The sequence below is a fragment of the Microcaecilia unicolor genome, chromosome 10, assembly GCF_901765095.1.
Source record: "Microcaecilia unicolor chromosome 10, aMicUni1.1, whole genome shotgun sequence".
Lineage (NCBI taxonomy): Eukaryota > Metazoa > Chordata > Amphibia > Gymnophiona > Siphonopidae > Microcaecilia > Microcaecilia unicolor.
The window spans coordinates 18,243,450-18,266,332 of record NC_044040.1 but is presented as its reverse complement, the minus strand read 5'-3'; the positions used below and the strand labels follow the sequence as shown (position 1 = coordinate 18,266,332).

The 22,883-nt window shown below is 44.6% G+C and overlaps 1 protein-coding gene across 5 annotated transcripts in view; it reads left to right on the top strand.

The window, feature by feature from the left end:
• Positions 1-17,555, top strand: part of NRF1 (nuclear respiratory factor 1) — a 139,621-nt gene extending 122,066 nt beyond the window's left edge. For all 5 annotated transcript variants that reach the window (XM_030216052.1, XM_030216055.1, XM_030216053.1 and 2 more), the window contains one exon: positions 13,016-17,555. In XM_030216052.1, the coding sequence (XP_030071912.1) occupies positions 13,016-13,179 (164 nt within the window). In that variant the 3' untranslated portion in view covers positions 13,180-17,555. The remainder of the gene's footprint in view (positions 1-13,015) is intronic.
• Positions 17,556-22,883: the final 5,328 nt, after the last annotated feature.

The window sequence follows — 22,883 nt, the reverse complement described above, 5'->3', positions numbered from 1 at the left end:
CCAAGAGTAGGAAGATTCCGGAATCCTAAAGAGTAGCAAGGTTCTGTGCGGATCCCAAAGAGTAGCAAGATTCCGGAATCCCAAAGACTACTACTATTTATCATTTCTATAACGCTACTAGACGTACGCAGTGCTGTACACTTGAACATGAAGAGACAGTCCCTGGTCGACAGAGCTTACAATCTAATTAGGACAAAGAGTAGCAAGATTCCGGAATCCCCAAGAGTAGGAAGATCCCGGAATCCTAAAGAGTAGCAAGGTTCTGTGCGGATCCCAAAGAGTAGCAAGATTCCCGGAATCCCAAAGACTACTACTATTTATCATTTCTATAATGCTACTAGACGTACGCAGCGCTGTACACTTGAACATGAAGAGACAGTCCCTGCTCGACAGAGCTTACAATCTAATTAGGACAGACAAACAGGACAAATAAGGGATAAGGACAAAGAGTAGGAAGATTCCGGAATCCCCAAGAGTAGGAAGATTCCGGAATCCTAAAGAGTAGCAAGGTTCTGTGCGGATCCCAAAGAGTAGCAAGATTCCGGAATCCCAAAGACTACTACTATTTATCATTTCTATAACGCTACTAGACATACGCAGCACTGTACACTTGAACATGAAGAGACAGTCCCTGCTCGACAGAGCTTACAATCTAATTAGGACAGACAAACAGAACAAATAAGGGATAAGGACAAAGAGTAGCAAGATTCCGGAATCCCCAAGAGTAGGAAGATTCCGGAATCCTAAAGAGTAGCAAGGTTCTGTGCGGATCCCAAAGAGAGGCAAGATTCCGGAATCCCAAAGACTACTACTATTTATCATTTCTATAACGCTACTAGACGTACGCAGCGCTGTACACTTGAACATGAAGAGACAGTCCCTGCTCGACAGAGCTTACAATCTAATTAGGACAAAGAGTAGGAAGATTCCGGAATCCCCAAGAGTAGGAAGATTCCGGAATCCTAAAGAGTAGCAAGGTTCTGTGCGGATCCCAAAGAGTAGCAAGATTCCGGAATCCCAAAGACTACTACTATTTATCATTTCTATAACGCTACTAGACGTACGCAGTGCTGTACACTTGAACATGAAGAGACAGTCCCTGGTCGACAGAGCTTACAATCTAATTAGGACAGCTCTTACAGGTATCCTTTTCCTCTTTTTTTTTTTCTGTTCCTAACGATTTGTATCACTTACTATAGTTACTGTTGTAGTAGACCACAGTCCTTTTGATAGACAAGTATTTTCCCATACTGCCATTAATTTCAGAAAATATACCCACCCCCTCACCACCCATGTCGGTATTCTTGAAGCATGTTTAATGAAAAGGGTACTGTATGAATCCAGATTCTAATTATAACTCAAAAACTAGGAATTGATGCTGTCCAACAAGAGATAACCACTCATTTTATTTCCAGGGCCTCTTGTAATCCCTTCTCTGTAGTCCACTGGCTTTAAAGCGAAAAGGGGGAAACAGAAATGTTATAAATAACTTTGTGATTAGATCATAAATTGTTCATAGATGGGAGACCTGGGTTCTAGTCCCACCTCTGCCAGAGACTGTATGGTTGGGAGTAAATTCCTTCTTAACTTTCCTTTCATGCTGAGCAGTTCAATAAAATAATGTAACTGCCCTGTTTGGGTGTTTATTTGAACTGCTTATGCTTATAACTAAGCCCAGTGTTTTGCGATATGAATAATTACAGTTGTAATAAATTAACTGCTCCCTTGTTCTACTTACAGAAGATTGATGTTGATATGGAATTATAAAGTCCATATTGTCATACCAGGTCACGACTCTCCACCTCTTACAGTATCAGCTGTACAATACTGACTGTGTACCTGGAATGCTCCTTCTAAAATCTTGTATGGCAATTCCAGAATGTATGTTCCGTAACAGGTACTGAGTGCCAGCACATAATGTCTCCATATGAGGCTAAGATACTGCTGACAGGGAGCATATGTGTAACAACATTTCCCATCCTTGTGGCCCAAGGCAAACGGCCTCCCCTGCTAGCTTTTGCTGGTTTTCCAGAGCCCCAACCAGCTCCAAACCACAAGGCACAGTGCAGAAGGCTGAGCTTGCATGTCCATCTGCAAGACCTATATCTCCTGGTGACCTTCTCCAGCCACCTACAACAGCTTGCCTTGCTATCAAACAGCTCATATGACTTCAGTAATCCACAGTCCCTAAACAGCTGGGCTGAAAGACTGCAAGATGACTCGCCCTATTGTTCTGCACTGCAGACTCCAGCAGGCTTTAAAACAAACTCAAGAGTAGGAAACAGAGAGCAAGGTGCTACTGCTTTTTGTAGTGGAAGAATGTTGCACATCACAGAATGGCATAAGGACCCAGGACAATGCACCTGGAGGAGGCACTGCAGATGGATTTAGATTTTAAAACCAGAATATTTCCAACTGGCCTTTTGTGGCCTTCTTCTCCAGTGTAAATGTAAAGCATAGGTCAGTATTAAGATTGAAGTTACTTCATATGTCACATACGTTTTACCTGTACAATTTGGTATGTGGTAAAGGCAATTAGCTTAGCGGAGTTTTAAAAAGGTTTGGCCGGCTTCCTAAAGGAAAAATCCATAGACCGTTATTAAATGGACTTGGGGAAAATCCACTATTTCTGGGATAAGCAGTATAGAATGTTTTGTACTTTTTTGGGATCTTGCCAGATATTTGTGACCTGGATTGGCAACTGTTGGAAACAGGATGCTGGGCTTGATGGACCTTTGGTCTGTCCCAGTATGGCAACACTTATGTTCTTAGGATTCTGAATGGAATCTTGCTACTCTTTGGGGTTCTACATGGAATGTTGCTGTTGTTTGGGTTTCTGCCAGGTACTTGTGACCTGGATTGGCCACTGTTGGAACAGGATGCTGGCTCGATGGACCTTTGGTCTTTCCCAGTATGGCAATACTTACGTGCTTATGTATTTTTCAAGTTAGGAGTTTTGAGTTTCTATTGAAAATGAACTTAAGTTCCCAGCAGTCCCAGAAAGAAGGATTTGTATTCATTCATGTTGCTCCTTTTCATCCAAACAAGATCCTAGGCTGTCCTATTAATAATGACGTTTATAGGAGGGAAGCGCCTTTAGGTGAGTAGGCTAGCTATCAGATTTTGTGCCTCAGAGTGTGTTTTGGCTACCAGTGGGCTACAACGCCATGAGTCTCCATTAACCACAACTTGGAAGTGGGGTATTCTCCCATTTCTAATTCCCCCCCCCCCCCCCCCCCAAGCCAAGCTGTCACAGTAACAGTCAGTGGGCAGGAACCACGGATTCTGCAGCTGTCTGGAATTTGGCTACTAGTTGTCAGCCCCACAGAGAAGGGGCTCTGACTGTGCGGCATACCCTACCCAGTCCTGACTGGTCCGAGAAACTGATGTGGGGTTCAAGAGTCAAACCTATACCTCCTGCCTGGCAGCGCATAGTATCAAGAGCAGATTTGTGGTGGGTGAACCCATAGGCAAGACCAGGGAGAGAAGAGGAGGGTTCCCTTCTCTACATTTTTCTCGGTTTGCCTCCTTCCCTCCCTGCCAGAGCAGGCTTGTCCAAGTTCAGCCCTCGAGAGCTACTAGACTGTGAAACAGTCAAGTCTCCCTTTTGATGTACGGATGGAATTTGTTAAAGTTTGGGGAGAAATCTAAAAGCTCACCATTTTCTGCCAGAGTGAAGGGTAATGGATAGTGGGCATCTGTAGGACAAGGGAAAAGTATGCCCGGGGTGTCTAAGGATGGGGGAGATGGTACAGGCCACAGTCAAACTTTTGTGTTGCATGCTGACTGTTTACTTATATATATATTTCGGGATTTTATGTTGTCTTATGCTGTGGATTTTATATAATGTAAACTACCTTGAATGGTATTTGCACCAGGGAGGCAATATATATGTTGGGGTTTTTTTTATTAAATAGGCCAGATAGATGTGCTTGCATACTATCTCCGCTGAGTGCAAATCTATTCTGCAGATTCATTAGAGATATCATAAAAATATGGCCTTTTTATGGTCTTCAAGGCCTGAATTTGGACAAGCCTGTGAGAGAGACTAAGATCAACAGCACAGCTGCAGCATCTGCATGAAGAAAATTCAGCACAGGCCCTGCCCGCTCTCGTATGCCCTTTTTCAGGTTTCCACAGTCTAGACCCACCACTGCAGTGCTTATCCAGGAGCGTAAAATGAGCAGCACTGCTACAACGTCTGCACAAGGAAAATCCAGCGTAAAGCCTGCCACCTCTCACACGGAGAGGCTCAGTCCACCCCTTCTACAAGTTTTCTGTCATTTATTTATTTATTTACAGTATTTGTATCCCCCATTTTCCCACACACTAGCAGGCTCAATGTGGCTTACAAGACACCGTATTGAGTCAATGTTAAATACAATCAGAAATAGGGTAAGGGAAGGTAGAGGTAGATGTGAACAATAAATGACAAAGGAATAAGAAATAACATTGTCTTTTAAATCAGTGCAGGGTTGAGGCAGCTAGGCAGATTCAGAAGGTCTTTAAATTCACCGGAATTCTAGATGGTCATGTATCATTTTCACTCTTTTTGGTAATGAATTCCACATTTGAGTACTTAAGTAGGTGAAATTGGACGCGTAGGACGATTTATATTTAAGACCAATGCAATTAGGATAATGAAGATTCATATATAAAGAGAGGCACCTCATCCTCCTCCCTGGGGTTGCCTGTGGACGTACACACTTCAAATCCAGCCCTGGATGAAGCATAGCTGCCTAGTCAATCCTGCCATCCCTCTCCCTTCAAATAAACCCACCTACAGAGCAGCCTGGTAACTTCTCTGACTGAGACACAAAAGCAGCCTGAAAAAAAACAAAAAAGAATTTTGTTTATTTTTACTGTAGTACCATAAGTCTTTAGTTACAACTCTTCAGGATTTTCCTTCATTGAATATTCCCCAGCTCATGTAGCTTTCCAGTTGGCATTTTTTTTTTGAATCTCACCGCGTCTTTCCAGAAGTGTCCGGCACAGATTTGTTTAAGATACCAAAATGGTTCTTCAGAACTCCATTAAGGATCTCGGAAGCGTTAGGTACAATCAGAGACAAACTGTATATATTTATTTCGACCCCTGAGGCAAGCGCGTTTGAGTGCCGAAACATGACTGTGTCGGGTCAACTCCAATAAAGATTGTACCAATTGTTCCAGTTCTGGAGGCCCTTTTGAACTTCTCTGACTGAGACACAAAAGCAGCCTGAAAAAAACTAAAAAGAATTTTGTTTATTTTGACTGGTACCATAAGTCTTTAGTTACAACTCTTCAGGATTTTTCCTTTGTTGTATATTCCCCAGCTCATGTAGCCCAGTCATTGTGCTGGCCAATGTTCCCTCTTAAGTGGAGCGCACAAGCGATTGCTCATACAATTTGGGAGCATCGCTCACAAAAACATTTTTTGTGCTATATACAGAAATGCATTGCTAATACTGGTGTTCCAAATTGTTGGTTTTTAAAACTTGTTGCTCACAGGAAACATTGGTGTTGGCAGGCCTTCATTGAGAGTCATGCTGTAGGGCTTCTGCTGGAATCCAGCCAAAGTGGATCCTAAGTCTGGCCACTAGATGTCAGCATTGCATAATGACTAGTAAACCCACTCATGGTCTCTGAATGTTACCTTTGAAGCACCTCCGGCCTGGCCTGGCCTGGCCTAGTCCAAGTAAATGGAAGATCTGAGCTGCAAATTGAACCCCATATTGTGTACCCAGCCAGAAAATGCTGCGGTTAGATAATAGTTGAGATTCCATTCCAATGCGGAGTAGAAATTGGAGCTGAAAATCGAAGGACATAAGTGGCCCATTGAATTGGTCTGGCCTGTTTCGTAGCTGTGCCTGTCTGACATAAATTTAAATAATGAAGAATGTGAATATGATTTTGGAACTACCAAAGTAACCAGTTCAAGGAAGGAGATTTTTTGACTCAAAGCCATGTGCTATTTCTAGTCTTTATTCTACCTATGACTGGTGTCATTTGGCAGCTCTGCATTTTAGGTGGAGTCCTGTCGGGTTTTAGGCCTGCCAGGTTTTAATAAAACTGAAAGACTCTAAATCCGGCTTTGGATTACAAACATGTGCAAGATAAATTAGGCTAATCAAATGCCAGGCCCTGCAGCTGCAGCTTGGGGTCAGTCCCAAGACTGATTACTGCCTCTCAACAATTTATTATCTCTTTCAGGAGGTTAATTAATCTCACTGCAGCATGCTGACTCCTGTCCCCAGCTCCGGTGGCTTCCTTCAGTCCTTCACCCCTGTGTTGGAATGTCCGGGTTTGGAAGTGAGAGGGGAAGCAACTCTCCCAGTCTCTGACATTTTCAGCTCTTCCATCCTGCAGTCTTATGTTCTGCGCTGGTGCAGAATTAGTTTGGATAATATCCTAGTATAGCGTGATAAATACTTTCATCCAGTGTAATTCATTTCTGTATGGTTTATATATGCATTTGCTACATGGCCCTTTGAGCAAGCAGAGCAGTTTACAATCCAAAGTAACCTAATAACTCTGGCTTGGGGAAACTGTGAAGAAAACAACAGCAGGGGGAGGTTACCTGTGTTATTGGGTTCCAAATAAGATTTATTTTTCATATAACAATCAGATCTGATTTCCAAGTTTAACAAGGTAATAAATGGAAATAAGATAAAACATAGGAAAAAAAGTAAGAAGATGTCCAATGGAAAAGGTATCTTCATATTTTCTTTTCTATGTTTTTTGTCATTTCCATTTATTACCTTTAAAAGTGGACTAACACGGCTACCACCCCACTTTACTCAAGTTTAACAACCCAAGAGTCTTCCTGGACAAGAAGTACTTCTCAAAGTTGAGGACATACTTGTGTGTGTGTTTTGGCACCACCGCACATATTAGACTTTAGTGCTTATATTCAAAGCACTTACACTTACAAAGTTTCATAGGTTATTATGGAACGTCGTAAGTCTAAGTGCTTTGAAAATGTGCCTCCATGTAACTTTGTAAGTCTAAGGGCCCTGTTTACTAAGGCACGCTAGCACTATTCCTATGGGTGTGTCTAGCATTAGTGCACGCTAAAAATGATTGCGCTCCTACAGTGCGGCTTAATAAACAGGGCCGCGAGTGCTTTGAAACTTTGTAAATCTATGTGCTTTGAAAAGCAGCCTCTTTATCTAGCAGGGCCTGGAGTGGAAGGGTAACCTAATGGTTGGAGCAGCTGGCTGAGAACTACCAAAGCCAGTGTTCAAATCCTACCCACCATTCCTTGTGATCTTGGGCAAGGCTCCATCATTAGATAAAAGGTTAGATTGTAAGCAGAGACTGACCAAAATTGAGTTTTGGCTTCAACACTGAAAGTGGCCCACAATTTGTGTTCAGTCTTGTTTTAGCCGAAAGGGAACCAAAACTTTATACTAGGTCCCCTGGCTCTCTCTCCCCTCCCTCAAACAGTAGAAGCCATCCTACCTCCCTCCCCACTCAACAGAACAAGCCCCCCTCCCAGATTGATCCAAAGCACCCCTACCCTGGCCTATCGTTCAACCCCTGGTGGTCTAGTGAGTAGGTGGGGCAGGAACGGTTCCCAGTCACTCCTGACCATGCTGGCTACAATCTCAAAATGGCTGCCATGACCTATAGCAGCACTCTTGAGACTGCTCCTAAAGATCACGGCAGCCATTTTGGCAATGGGCAGGAGTGACTGGGAATCATTCCTGTCCTGACTACCCACTATATCACCAGGAGATTGACAGTAGGCCCGGGAAGGGGGCTTACAGATGAATTTGGGAAGTGAACTCATTTCTGTGCATAGGAGATGGGGAGAAACGGGGTGGAGGTTTGTTCCATGAAGAGGCTGTGCCCTAGCAGCCATTTTCGGCTTTGGCCAAAACCAAGTGGCAAATTTTAGTCACAGATTTGGTTTTGGTCGCTCTCTAATTGTAAGCCCTCTGTACCTGAATGTAACTCACCTTGATCTGTTAGTGAAAATGTGTGAACTATATTTAACTAAATATGGGGTATCAATCATCAGATTAAATCACATCATATGTCCTGTACATACTGTCAGCAGTCATTCACCCATGCATGTAAGAAAATCTTTTTAAAACTTTACGCTGACTCAAACATGGATATCCAAATATCTATTGTATAATTAGCAGTTATCCACAAAGTTGTTACATTCACATTTAAGTCCTTCCGCCTAGGCACTCCCGATCATCTATCCTGTCTCTCAATCCCGTACTCTCCTGTCAGATTCCTCCGTTCTCTAAATGCCATCGCCTGGTCCCAAATCTGCTCAACTGGAATCCACCAGACACTCTTTTGCCTGGAATGGGCTTCCTGTTTCTCTCCATAGCAACCTTTCTTTTAAGAAGTTCAAATACAAATTAAAAACCTGGCTTTTTGGAATGGCCTACGGATGGTACTTGATTGGAGTCCCCAGTAACTGTCTGGCTCTCCTCCCTATATGCTGTCTGCTCCCTTCTCCACGCTGCTCCCTCTTGTATGATTGGTTCACTGTCCTTTCAGTATTGTAGTTCTTTTTTTCTTCCTTTTATTGTTTGTTTTTGCCTAGCCTGTACACTGTTTTGCCCTGCCTGCCAGTTAAGAGCGGTATATAATAAAACTATAAACTCTTGCCTTTTGATAATGTGGGGTAACAATGCTGGTGGTTCCCTGATGCAGGAGACCTTTCTAGAAAATGTTCACATCATCAAAAAGCTGCATTTTGCTATACCTACTCACCACAATGATTAGACAAAATGAAAAGTGCCCATTGAATAGCGTGACACAGTAGCATGTTTGCCCTTCCTCAGTTCACAGAAAAGCATGTCCTCTGAGAGTCTCAGTGTAAAGCATATCTTGATAGACTGATGACAGCTGTCTGGTGGATGGCAAAGGGGAGACTGTACAGGATGTGTGTGTGTGACTAAGTATGTGTGTGAGTGGTATGGTATAGTTTGTATATTTGTAAGGGGCGCAGTCAGGCTTGTTATTTTGGATGGGCCTTTCAAAACTCCCCTCCCCTACCCTTTGTCCTGCATCTCTCTCCCCCTCCGCTGCCCCCAGATCTGACATTTGCCCCCGCGGCCCAGAAACTTCCCCCTCCAACACTCTACCTCATCATTTTTGCTGGTGGCAACAGCAATGCACCTCCGCTGCCTGTGCATGCCCGCCAGAGAGGAAACAGGAAATGATGTCAGTGAGGGCGGGATGCAACAGAGGGAAGCCTCTGGGGCTGGCGCAGGCAGTGGATATGCATTGCTGCCAAAGGTGCTGTGGTGGAGCGGTGAAGGGGATGTTGCTAGGGCGGAGGAGGGGCCAAATGCCAGATCCGGGAATGGAGAGAGGGTGAACAAGGCTGCTGTCGCTGAACCATTTTAGGAGCCAGACAAGGTAGGCCTGAGCCAAGAATGGTTAGTCCTAGGCCCACCTGTAGCTACACCACTGATATTTGAATCTGTGGAGAGTATAGATAAGTGTGTGTGACTCTAGGCTTTCTCTCCGCCTCTTTCTATAGCCCACTTCCTCAGCCTCCCACTCTACCTTGCACACTATCCTCTGATCACCTCTCCCTCTTGCACTCCCTATTCCTTGGCATTTCTTATTTCCCTTATAACATTTCTATCCTTCCATCTTTGTATGCACCCATCCATCCCTCCTCCCTTCATTCCTAGCACTGAGCCCCCCTCCTCCATGCAGTCTTTGTTTCTTGGCATTTCCTTTCCCCCTACACTTCTCCATCCCATTCCCCTTGAACTCTCACCCTCCTTACACTCCCCGTTCCATCTATCTCTCCCCACTTGCTTTCACCACTTGCTATTCTCCCCCACTCTTGCACTCTCTTTGCATCACCCAGATTCCCTTTGCCTCTGCCTCCCTCTTCCCTTTGTCCTGCTATCACCCTTCCCTATCATTCACTTTCTCTCCCCCCGCCCCGATTTGCCCTTCTGTTCCTCTGCCGCCAGGAGTTGGATCCCCTGCAGCAGTCTGGATTCTTCAGTTACTTCTAGGAGTTGGATCCCCAGTGGCACACTAATAATGAACTGATTTTTGTCACCTTTTTGATGCTGTGGATCACTAGCTTTCAGAGTCACCCACTCGTTTTCTCGGTAGTGGGGCCTTATTCCCCACTGTCCCATTCACTTCTACTTCTTGTTGCCTTCATCCATGTGTAAGCACAAACAATCCTGTCTGTATGGCAGTGACTGTGTCGGAGAAAGAGAGTATCACATTAAAGTGCCTGCATGCAGTGTAAAATAGCTTTTTATATGCATGCTCTACGTTCCTTGTCACGTCTTTGAGACCTCATATTCTGCTCGCAGAAGTTACTCAGTCTGGATTGTGGATTGTGGTCCCACTTCCACTATATATTTAGCTGGATTTTAACACCATAGTCCTTCATAAGACTCCTGAAGAAGGTGCTACAGTGCCGAAACACAGCTGTGTTGAGTCATATATGTGTTTGATGTTACCAATAAACTATTTTTAATCGTATGTCCGTCTCTGCATTTGGAAAGAGCCTACCTTCCCAACTCCTTCTCTCCTGTTCCACTGTATGGATGGACAGCCATACGTAGAGCATGCATATAAAAAGCTATTTTACACTGCATGCAGGCACTTTAATGTGATACTCCATTTCCCCGACACAGGCACTGCCAGAATGTTGATCAGTGTTCTTTACAGAAAAAAAGCAACCTTGATTTTTGACAGTCTTTGGACGTTTTCCGGAAAGGCCTACCATCGTCCGGACAGAACAGGAGCTCTCTTTGCTATTAGCATGCTGTATTCATGTTAGTTCATATTACCAAAAGCAAGGAGTAAGCATGTAAGAGATATTTTGAGATACACATTTGAGACATCATTAAAAAAAAAATTTCAGAAGGCTTACAGGTAATGATTGTGATTCATCTTTGTATCTACATAGTGGTCATCTATGTAGACCCTCCATGGCGGTTGTTTCATTTTTAAAATATTTTAATATTCGGATCTGCTGTCTCCTGTTGACATCCTGAGCAAAATTTAGATTACTTAATATTTGACACAATCTATCCCAGAACTGACAGATAAAAGTTTAGTGTATATGATGAGTGTCTATGGTCCATATGAGGGTTTCCTTAGATTTTGAGTGCTAAGAGTAAATCCTAGCATAAATATGGTTCATGAGAATGATCAGGGGAACTGAGGGGCTGATGCGATAAAGTGTGCTTAGGCTTTGTGCAGCTCTAGCACATGACTCAGCGGTTTTGCACACAAGCCAACCCTGTGCAAAGGCTTGGTGCACACAGCAGTGGCGTAGCCAGTATGGGGGCCTGGGCCCCCGTAAATTTGCCCCTGGACCCCACTGCCGACGACCCTCTTGACACCCCCCCCCCCCCTGCCGTCGCCTACCTTTGCTGGCGGGGGACCCCAACCCCCGCCAGCCGAGCCGAGGTCCTCTTCTTCCCAATCCCGCGCAAGGCTTCATTCTAGTCTGACGTCATGCAGGACGTCAGACTCACAGAAACAGAACGAAGCCTGTGTGTGCCACATAGCATATGGTAATCTGCTAATTAACTATTTGGAGCAGGTGCAGAGAAGTGCTGCTGCACAGCGAAAGGCCAAGCATGATGCCAGGGCTTTAACGCCAAGTCATAGCAGATATAAAGGGACCTGTACGTTAGCTTTGGTAATCTGAGGAAAGCGTAACACTTCACATCAGATCGTTAATCCAGATCCCCACCGCCTCAATCACTGACCCCTGACCCCCCCTCCAAAAAAAGAAATCTGTATACCCCAACCCTTCCCCCCAAATAAATCCCTGATCTAGTGGACAGCAGCCCCCTGAATCCCCTTCCCCTGCAGTCAGGAGGCAGGAGCAATGCCCACATGATCCTGCTTTTGCACTGCGGTAAGGAATCAACACTTCTTTGGCAGGTGAACCTGTGCAGTGCATTCCAGGATGCACTGCATGGGGTCAGACACCATTCTGCAACAGAGGGGGGGGATGCAGGAGTGAGTGGAAATCACTCCTGCCTTTCAACTGGGTCTGTTTCAGTGTCCATAAGACCACCAGAGATTTTTGGAGGGGAGGCCGTTGAATCAGGAAGTCATCTCTCAGGTTGGGTGTGGAGGACCTGCAGGAAGTGAAGGGATCCACTAGACCACTGGATCTTTTTTTTTTTTTTTTTTTTGGGGGGGGGGGGGGGGGGGAGGGTAGAGGAGGGAGTCCAGTGGGATTTTTTTTTTTTCCTGCCAGTGTATAAGCTAGCTAATCCCTGCTCACACCCTGATAGGAAGTGAGACATTTTGCAGCAAATGCACATTATCATAGTAGAGTGTGCTACTTTTTCTCTGACAGCACACATTTTTAAATGTAGTGGTAATTTCCATGCTATTTGCTTATTGCATTGTTGAGCTTTTTTTTTGTTACATTTGTACCCCGCGCTTTCCCAGTCATGGCAGGCTCAATGCGGCTTACATGGGGCAATGGAGGGTTAAGTGACTTGCCCAGAGTCACAAGGAGCTGCCTGTGCCTGAAGTGGGAATCGAACTCAGTTCCTCAGGACCAAAGTCCACCACCCTAACCACTAGGCCACTCCTCCAGCTTTAACTTTGTGTTATGCTTTCATTAGGAAGCCATATGCTAAGTGTCAGTGTATGGCTCTATTCCAAGCTTTCTCATCGGTCCTTAAATCTACCTTTCACACAATGGTTGGGAAATTCACTTTAAAGGAAATTACTCTACATAATTCATGTTGTATTTTTATCCAGTGTACTACTGAATGTCAAACAACTGTGGGAAATTTATTTGGAATGAATAGCTTCGCCACCATACCCCACCTTGTCTGCTCTGGATATTTCACAAGAGGTCGCCCTCTGTTCTCACATATCAGGGTTGTAACAGGACAGGCTGTGTTCTGGCTCGTTTGTTTTATTCACCTGCTCCTTTGACAGGCTTCGTTTGTATATATTGGTATACAGTAATTATCTTTGGTGGGGCACTGATTTTCGTGGTGTCTGATGGATACTCTCTTTAAGCTTTACTGTCCTCCTCTCTACAGGTCTGGTCCAGATTCCTGTCAGCATGTACCAGACTGTGGTAACCAGCCTGACCCAGGGTAATGGGCCTGTCCAGGTCGCCATGGCTCCAGTCACCACAAGGATAGCAGATGCCAGCGTCACCATGGATGGCCAGGCAGTGGAGGTCGTGACCCTGGAACAGTGACACTGATGCACAATGACATTTCCCCTCCCCTACCACCTTTACACGTACGGAGGTGAAATCAGGTGGCACTGACTTGAAACAATGTGGAAGCAAAGATTTTGTTAACTTTTTAAATAATAATTACACCCTCACCCCTGCATCCCAGTGCCTCACATCCTCCTCCTCCTCCTTCCACCAGCCATCTGCAGGAGGTAGGCTCTGGTTATCATTTTTACAGCCTCTGGAATCCTGAGATTGCTGAAACCTTTTAGGGTTGGCTTTGGGGGTCTGGGGTGGTGCCCAGGACCCTGCGCCACGTGAAGCTGAATGATACTGCTGAGGTAGAGTTTCAGGGCTCCTGGACTGATGGTATCCATCCTTTAGTCTTTATTCAGCGCACCAACCCTGATCTTTTATGTTTGTTGATTTTGTGATTTTCAAACCCGCCAGAGTCCCACTGTAGCTGTGGGTAAAACTTGTGGAACATTTGAATGGAGTGCAAGAGGCAATCAGTGTAACTTGCGTGTAAACACACACATAGTTGGCGTGCTTTCTGTTGTTCACTGTCTCGATGGAATCTTTGACACACAGAAAACATTAAAAGTCATGTTTCCAGCTTCTAATGACTGGAACCTGAGAAGAAAGGGAGGGAAGGGGTACACATTTGTTATCAAACTTCTTGTACATGGTAAAATGTACTCTTTAGGACAAACAACTGGGGGTGGAGGGTAGGGAGGGAACTGTGCATTGGAAGAGCACAAGTCATACACTGGAGCTGGTGTCCTTGGGTGACCAGAAATAGGGATGTGATCAATTGAGAATAGACACTGGGCATGGGGAAAAAGGAACTAACTTTCGCTCCCCAGTGAAAAAAAGATGTTTTACAGGAGAAAAGTACAAGAAAAGCCATGTTTGGTTAGTTGTTTATTACTTTGTTTTGTTTTTTAAACCACAAAATGACTGTTTTAGCTATGTAGGAACACCTGCCACTCCTGGTAGAAACTCAAATGAGCTCTGATTTTAACGATCCATTAAAATAATATCCGCCGCCCTCCTGCTCCATATTCATCTTCTTGTTTTCCAAGTAAGATTCGCTGATCGCTGCAGACGCTCCCCTCTTTCAATTCTTTGCACCGTAGCCCCTCCCAGGTCCTATCTTTAACAGAAGCCATATCTCCTGCCACATTTTGGGGGGGGGGGGGTAAGTCTATAAAGTAGAGCGTAACGGGTTACGCACCGATTATACACATCAATGTTTAGAGCAGGGGTTCTTAATCCAGTTCTCGGAACACACCTAACCAGTCAGGTTTTCAGGATACCCCCACTGACTATGCATGAGTTAGATTTGCATAGAATGGAGTTAGTGCATGCAAATTAGTCTTGTGCATATTCGTTTTTGATATCCTGGAAACCTAAATGTCCGGGTGTGTTTCAGGGACTGGATTGAGAACCCCCCCCCCCCCACACACACACACACACACAGTTCTCCACTCCGCCCCCTGCATTTTTCTGCTGCTCACCTTCAACTGGAGCAGCCCTGGGGGGGGCCTCCTCTGCCCCCCTGTGTCTCCATCTCCCCCTTTTCCTGTTCCAATATACATCCCTGCCCAGCATCTTTTCTTTGTCCTTTTTTCTCCCCATATTCAGCTTCTCTCTTCTTTTTTTCCCCTTCCTCCTGTACTATCCTGCCCTGCCCACCCTACCCCACTTGAGTGCCACGTCTCTTCCTCTGTCTTCCAGGCCTGCCCACCCCCTGAACAGTCTGACTTCTCTCCCCTTCAGCCTTCCTCCTCCAATCAAGTCTCTCTTCCCCTTTACCTCTCCTGGCAGCGGCTTAAGAAAGTTTTCCGTCAGCATCGGGACCTCTTCTCAGGTGTCTCCCGCCTATGCGGATAACAGGAAGTTGCATCAAAGTAGGCGGGGCGCTCCAGAGAAGAGGGCAGCTCCGACGTTGGTGGAAAACTGTCTCAATTGTCGCTGCCAGAGAGGTACAGGGGCCTGGGGCTACAGCGAGCTGGTGGAAGGGAGAAGGAGAGATGCAGGACGCACGGCGAAGGGAAGAGAAAAAGAGACATAATGAGGGAGCAGCAGCAGTTCGGGTGGTGGTGGTGGGAGGGAGTTCAGGATTTGCTGCGGCGCACCAGGGAGCCACAGAACACAGTTTGGGAACCGCTGCCCAGGTGTAAAATAATGGCACACACATCTGCAGACATGCATGTAAATGCTAACGTTTCCTCTTAAGCGCTATTCCCTAAATATGCGCATATCTTTCATAGTGTGTATGTTACAGGTAGGCAGAGTGGGACTGACAGGCATGTAACTTATACAGTATTAAACGTTACACGTGTATCTGGCATTTAGGCGTGAGCACTTGCATAGTGCCGTCCCAAGGGCCACGCAAGCAGCGCAGCCACAAAAATCATGCCCCCTCCAGTGTCTTCCCCTGCTTGGCTCATGACACGGTGGATAGGGGAGGCTAGGGGATGTGTCACTTTGTGACAGGCATTAGCACTCATGCCTGTGTGTGTGTCACCTGTTACACTAGAAAAGTGGGTGCCCAGATTACTTTATAGAATAGGCCCCCTCTTCTAGCCTTACCTCCTATGTTCTTATTTGTATAGGAAACCTCATCTTCTCGTTATCTGCTTATCAGGCTTTTCCCCAATTTTTTTTTATGGAAACAATATCCTTTAAAGATGATTCCTCGTCCTAAGCTACACAGTAGACTCCGTTTCAGAGAAGCAAAATCTACTTCTTCACATAGGAAGTCCCTCCCTTGTTTCCTTTCCTTAACAGACTCCTCCCCTTACTCCAGAGGCAGCTCCGCCTTCCACTCATTTGTCAGGCGGATCTCTCCCTCGTTTCCTCCACCTACTTGGTCATCTTTACTTTGTTTTCTGTTTCAAGAAGGATCGGGAATTTTGGAATACGTGGACTCTGCTTTACACAGAAAGAGCTAACTTAGGTTCCCATTTTTCTTGGTTTAATTGTTAAAGAGGGTGGCCGAGATGCTGAGTGGGGAAATCCCCTTCAGTTACTGTCTTTTTAGGTTTTATATATATATATATGTAGATATGTTGTTTTATGTTGTTAAATCATGATACTTAAAGGTACGTCTGGTTCATACAGTGTATGAGTGATAGTGAGATTCAAAGAGTGAGAGAATTAATTTAACAGATTTACTGTATGTTCCGGAAAGTCTTTTCTCATCCTGGACGTTCAGAAAGGGTTGAAGGGTAGCTCTATGTACCCGACTCCTATCCTTATTGAAGGGTGCACTTTTCCTTGAGTGTATCGGTCATCACCAGTACTGCTTTGCTGCTATTGGACTTAATCTACTTTGCAAAAACTGGAGTCTTAATGGTAGTCTGTCCACGAGAGACTACCTGAAAGAGCTTCGCATTCCAAGGGTCCCACAAGACACCTTATGGTTTTACCCCTCCTGCTTCCGGCCAGCGAGTGCAACTCATAGAAAGTCTCTCACCGTACCAAGTTGGGCGCCAGTATTTCAGAAGGTGAAATACCCGTTGTAGCTGTGTAAATGAGAGCCAGTGCCAGAGTTTCCCGGGGAGCTTGGAGAGGATTATGCTTGCAGCCCTTCTCTATATCCCTTCCATCATGTGTCTCCAGCAGACTTTACTGTCTCTCTGCCACATCTCAGAAACACTGGAAGAGAAATCTTTCCTCCATGTTTTGAGGGGGAAGGGAATGAGTTCCAGGCTGGCCCCTGTCTAAGCAAAATCCCTGATGTGCAGGTACCAGAATGGGGCTTAGCAGGCTGAGAATGACCCCCTCCCCGCACCCTTACATTGCACTGTCCCTGAGCATAGGGAGCAAACTGTGCTTTTTGCTCGTTTCTTTCATTTCCAAAGAGTATCGTGAAGTCTGCACACTCTATCAGGGCTGGCCGCTAGTGTTGAAAAACACAGCTTCACCTAGAGTGTTTTTCATTTTTTTATTTGACCTTACGGTCACCAGATCTTCACTTCTAATACCCAACCAGTTCTCTCCCCCAGGTGCTCCCACTCTAACATGCGCAGTGGTGTATGTATTTAACTGTATTTTATTTGATTTTATGTTATTTTGTTTTTCTGTACATGAGCCCTCAATCTTTGTATTTACTTGTTTTGTACGAGAATATGAAATGTTCTTTATAATAAGGTTGGTTTTTTTTCTGTATGTATTTTGAAAAGCATTTACGTATGTAACCGGTATTGCATATACAGTTTTTTATTATTAATTATTATTGTGCAGAAATCAGATTGCTTTCTTTACCATGTGATAAGACTGTTCCAGTCACAGAGAAATCAAACAGCACAACACCTGAGCATGTTATTAATGGCTCCCATCCTGTCTGTTGACGCCTCATTCAGAAAATAAATAATTACCAAATGTGTGCTCAGATTAAGACTTCATTTTTTTCCCCTTCTCTAAGCAGCAGTACAGTAGAGACTCATCACAGGATTAACTCACAAGGTTCTCGGCTCTGCTGTCCCCTCATATTCTGAGTTCTCCTTTTTTTTTTTACTGAAGTTGGGAATCCAACTTAATCTTAATCAGAACCAGGGGCTGGGTTCTGGCTCCTTTTCAACCGCTCAGGGATTTTATCTTGCCCCACCTTGTCTGGTTGTTTTGGTGACAGACCTCAGCCAGGTTCCGTGCGCCGGGGCTGCTTCCAGAATCTTGCAATTGGTGTGTCTTCAGCTGGGTGTCACCATTACATGAGGACTGAAACTCTTTTCCTCCTCCACCAGGGATTTTGAATACTGCCTTCACTGCATGCCCAGCACCAGCCATCCTACCCTGTTTCCCCGAAAGTAAGACATCCCCCGAAAATAAGACCTAGTAGAGGTTTTCCTCAATTGGTAGAAATAAGGCCTCCCCCGAAAATAAGACCTAGCAAATTTTTGTTTGAAAGCAGGGCCGCCGAGAGCCAGACAAGGCCGCCCCACCACCCGAGGTCGCCGGGCCCCCCCTCTACCCACCCGAGGTCGCTCCCGGAACTAACCTTAAATGCCTCCTTTCACCGCAGCAAGCAGCAGCAGGGCAGACCTCTCCTTCCTTCCATGCCCCACCCTCGCGGACGTTACATCAGGCGAGGGCGGGACACGGAAGGAAGGAGTGGCCTGCCCTGCTGCTGCTTGCTGCGAAGGTGAAAGGAGGCGTTTAAAATTAGTTCCAGGAACAACGGAGGGCGGGCGGGCCAACCCCTATCCAACCCCGATGGTTCCTCGAAAAATAAGACAGCCCCTGAAAATAAGACCTAGCGCATTTTTGGGAGCAAAAATTAATATAAGAGAGTGTCTTATTTTCGGGGAAACACGGTAGATGTGGAAGTCCTATGCTGGAAACAAAACCCAAGGCTCCATGCATCTGAGCCACTCAGCCAGCCTCTAGTATTTATTTCTTAAGTACTGGCATATTTTCTTAAATAAAAGGTGAGCCTTTTTTTTAATGTAATGGTCACACTCCCTGCTTGAACCTGACTCCTTACTTAAATTTGCTCATAGCTCTTTGAGCTGTGTTAGTACTTGACTCTTATCAGCATGAGGGCCTGTATGGGGTTTTGCTAAGGAAGAGTGCAACATTACTAAATCGCCTTCCAAATAAAGTAAAAATTAAACTGAAAAAGTGGAGATGTAATGATTTTGTTTTAATTCCCAGCTAGAACATTTGATTAATAGAATTGCCCATACAGTTGTCTTAAAGAAACCTTTCAACGGGGCTGGCAGTGTTTGGGTAGAAGGTCATGCCCAATGGCCCAACATCAGCACACAGGAGACCTTCAAGTGCTCATTGTCAAAGCACTTAAACTTGCAAAGTTTCATAGATTGCTTTGAAAATACACCTCAACTTGTCTCAGGTCTTCAGTTGAGCTGCTATGAAGCCATATGCCTGAGATATGACGCTTTGCATATTGGTAAAACATGAGAAGGGGCCCTGGGTGCCCAACATACTACTACTACTTACTACTACTACTTAACATTTCTAGAGCGCTACTAGGGTTACGCAGCGCTGTACAAATTAACAATTATAGTTATAAAGATTGTAAGAAACGAAAAGGAAGATGACAAGCAGAGGGTGGTGGTGACCATCATGGTGACATGCTTTAAACATGCTTACAATTCGGAACACAAACAGGGAAAGTCTACGCCAAAAGAATCCAGCAGAAGAAAGTAGAGGCTGATCAAAAGGACGAATCCAACACTGGAGCTGTAATAAAAACGAACATTTGCATCAATAAAAGTATGCCTTGTAGCGCTATAGAAATGCTAAATAGTAGTAAATAGTAGTAGTAGTTTTTATTACAGCTCCAGTGTTGGATTCATCCTTTTGATCAGCTTCTACTTTCTCCTGCTTAAACATGCTTGGAAAAGATATAGAGACATTGAAAGGGATAGAGTTGCAAAGAAAAGCTACGAGAATGGTATGGGATTTGCGTAACAAGACGTATGAGGAGAGACTTGCTGACCTGAACATGTATACCCTGGAGGACGTTCAAATATTTGAAAGGTATTAATCCGCAAACGAACCTTTTCCAGAGATACGAAGGCGGTAGAACGAGAGGACATGAAATGAGATTCAAGGGGGGCAGACTCAAGAAAAATGTCAGGAAGTATTTCTTCACGGAGCGAGTGGTGGATGCTTGGAATGCCCTCCCGTGGGAGGTGGTGGAGATGAAAACGGTAACGGAATTCAAACATGCGTGGGATAAACATAAAGGAATCCTGTTCAGAAGGAATGGATCCTCAGGAGCTTAACCGAGATTAGATAGCAGAGCCGGTAGTGGGAGGCGGGGCTGTAGGTTGGGAGGCGGGGATAGTGCGGGGCAGACTTCTACGGTCTGTGCCAGAGCCAGTGGTGGGAGGCGGGACTGGAGGTTGGGAGGCAAGGATAGTGCTGGGCAGACTTATACTGTCTGTGCCAAAGCCGGTGGCGGGAGGCGGGGATAGTGCTGGGCAGACTTATACAGTCTGCCAGAGCCGGTGGTTGGGAGGCGGGGCTGGTGGTTGGGAGGCGGGGATAGTGCTGGGCAGACTTATACGGTCTGTGCCCTGAAGAGCATAGGTACAAATCAAAGTAGGGTATACACAAAAAATAGTACACATGAGTTGTCTTGTTGGGCAGACTGGATGGACCGTGCAGGTCTTTTTCTGCCGTCATCTACTATGTTACTATATATGTTACTATGAGGTGTTGGTTTAAGTTTTGGAATTCATCTACCCAAAGTCAGAGAGAACCAGAGAGGAAGACAAATGGGCAGGCTGGAAGTGCCAGTTGATCCTTATTTACCATCATCATCTACATTAGCTTATGTTTCAGTACGAACACTTTACACATTAGCTGATCCTTCTCTCTGCTTTCTAGAAGAAGCTATGCACTGTTCTTAGATGGCTACTGTGATCTCTGACCCAATGATGTTTGTGACCATCTTTCTAAAGAACTGTGGTTAGAAAACGTGTGCAGATCCTGGTTGAGTTGAAAGGCCATTCCTGAAATCCAATAATGTGCTAATAAATGGAAATAAATCAAAACAGAAAAGAAAATAATATGATACATTTTTTATTGGACTAAATACATCTTTTGATTAGCTTTCGAGGGACATTTTTTCTTCAGGTCAGAAATAAGCAAATGTTGACCAATATCAGAATATAAAGTGAAACACTGAGGCATTTCAATGACATTCTCACAGGAAAAGAGAGGGGTAGGTTAGGTGAGAAACGGGGAGAGCTGGGTGGATGAGAGACAGAGAGAGATGTATGGCAGATAGGAGAGTGACAAAGCAGTAGAATTTTTATGGTTTATAGTGGGATAGAAAGCCCAGATCTTTGTTAAGTCCTGTCTGGTGGGTATCAAAATATTTGATCATTTTGACTTCAAAGGTCTTGTGTTCCTAGAATGTCTTAAATTTCCTTTTAGTGTTCTTACCATAAGATCATTGGTGCTATGTTCTGGTTCTGTAAAGTGTTTAATATTGTGTCATAAGTACATAAGTAATGCCACACTGGGAAAAGACCAAGGGTCCATCAAGCCCAGCATCCTGTCCACGACAGCGGCTAATCCAGGCCAAGGGCGCCTGGCGAGTTTCCCAAACGTACAAATATTCTATACATGTTATTCCATGGAATTGTGGATTTTTCCCAAGTCCATTTAGTAGTGGTTTATGGACTTGTCCTTTAGGAAACTGTCTAACCCCGTTTTAAACTCTGCCAAGCTAACCGCCTTCACCACATTGTGTAAACTCAGCCATGTCCAATTAAAAAAAAGGCATCATCTTATTTTCTTTTCTATGGTTTGATTTAATTCTATTTATTACCTTTAAAAGTGGACTAACACTGCTACCACACTACTTTACACAAATGTTAAAAATTCTAGGGGTCCTTTTACTAAAGCCGCAGTAAAAAGTGGCCTGCAGCAGTGTAGGCGCGTGTTTTGGGCGTGCTCTGGGTCAGTTTTTTCCGCGTCTGCTAAAAAGGGCTTTTTTCAATGGGACAGGAAAAGGGCATGCGGTAAAACTGAAACCAGCACACACCTAAAACTGGCCCTTAATGCCACCCATTAATCTAGCAGGAAGGGCTCACACGTTGCACACACAGTGACCATTTGCATGTGCCAAGTGTCAGACCACGCGTGGGAGGAAGTAAATCATCCAGGCATTATGGACACGTGCCAAATCTGAAATTACCGCCAGGGAGATGCGGTAGCCTGGTGCTAGTCTCATTTTGACGCGCTCTGCACGTGCGTAGAGCCTAATGCGCCTTTGGAAAAGGGGTCCTTAATATATATTTTTTTCATTATTGACTGTGCATGTTAATGTTATAGATTTTATTATTTGTGTTTCATTATGGGGCTGTTTTACCAAGCTGTTGGAAAAAGGGCCCTGAACTGGTGGCAGGGGCCATTTTACTGCAACAAGTAAAAAGACCCCAGGTGTGGCCACGCGACGTGGAGCCCTTACCGCCACCTATTGAGGTGGTGATAAGGGTTTCCCCGCTAACCCAGTGGTAACCCGCTGCCTTATTACCGCCGGGATACCACCGTGCAAGCCATTTCTCTGGATTTTCTTTTTCCCCCAGATATGGCGCACGTTCGAGGCGGGACTACCACCAGCGGCCGCGTTGGGCCAGCGGTAGTCCCGAAAGTGCGAGCGGTAAGCCTGCATTGGGCTTACCACCGCTCTGTATAAGGAGCCCTAAGCGTTTTATACATTGTTTTAATTTGTGTTCATTTGATTTTATCTATACTATTTATGATTTTATGTGATAAATATTCTACTGTTTGTTTTTATACCAGTTTTTACCCCTGATACAGCCTGTGGGTGAAATGTGGCCACATCAGGTGATTGTTTTAGTTTTCATATTTTTTTTGCCCCCAAAAAAAAAAAAAAAACCACAACCATGCGTGTACATGAATTGTCAGTTATACAGAGTGTAGTAAACTAAACATGAGATAAGCGTGATAATTTTGCCTGACATACTCCATTATTAAACATTTTTTTTTTTATTTTTTATTTATGCTTTATTCAAATTTACATTTATGCAATACAACATAAATCGATCAAGACTAAAATAAAGAAAATTCAGTTCGAAGCAGAAATTATCCAACATTATATCGACCACAAATTATGATCCAAGATCTAGGAAAATAACTGTTAAAGAATAATCAATTTAAGTGAACAGAGAGAGAGGGTGACGGTAAATCGCAGCCGAGTAGCACCTAATACA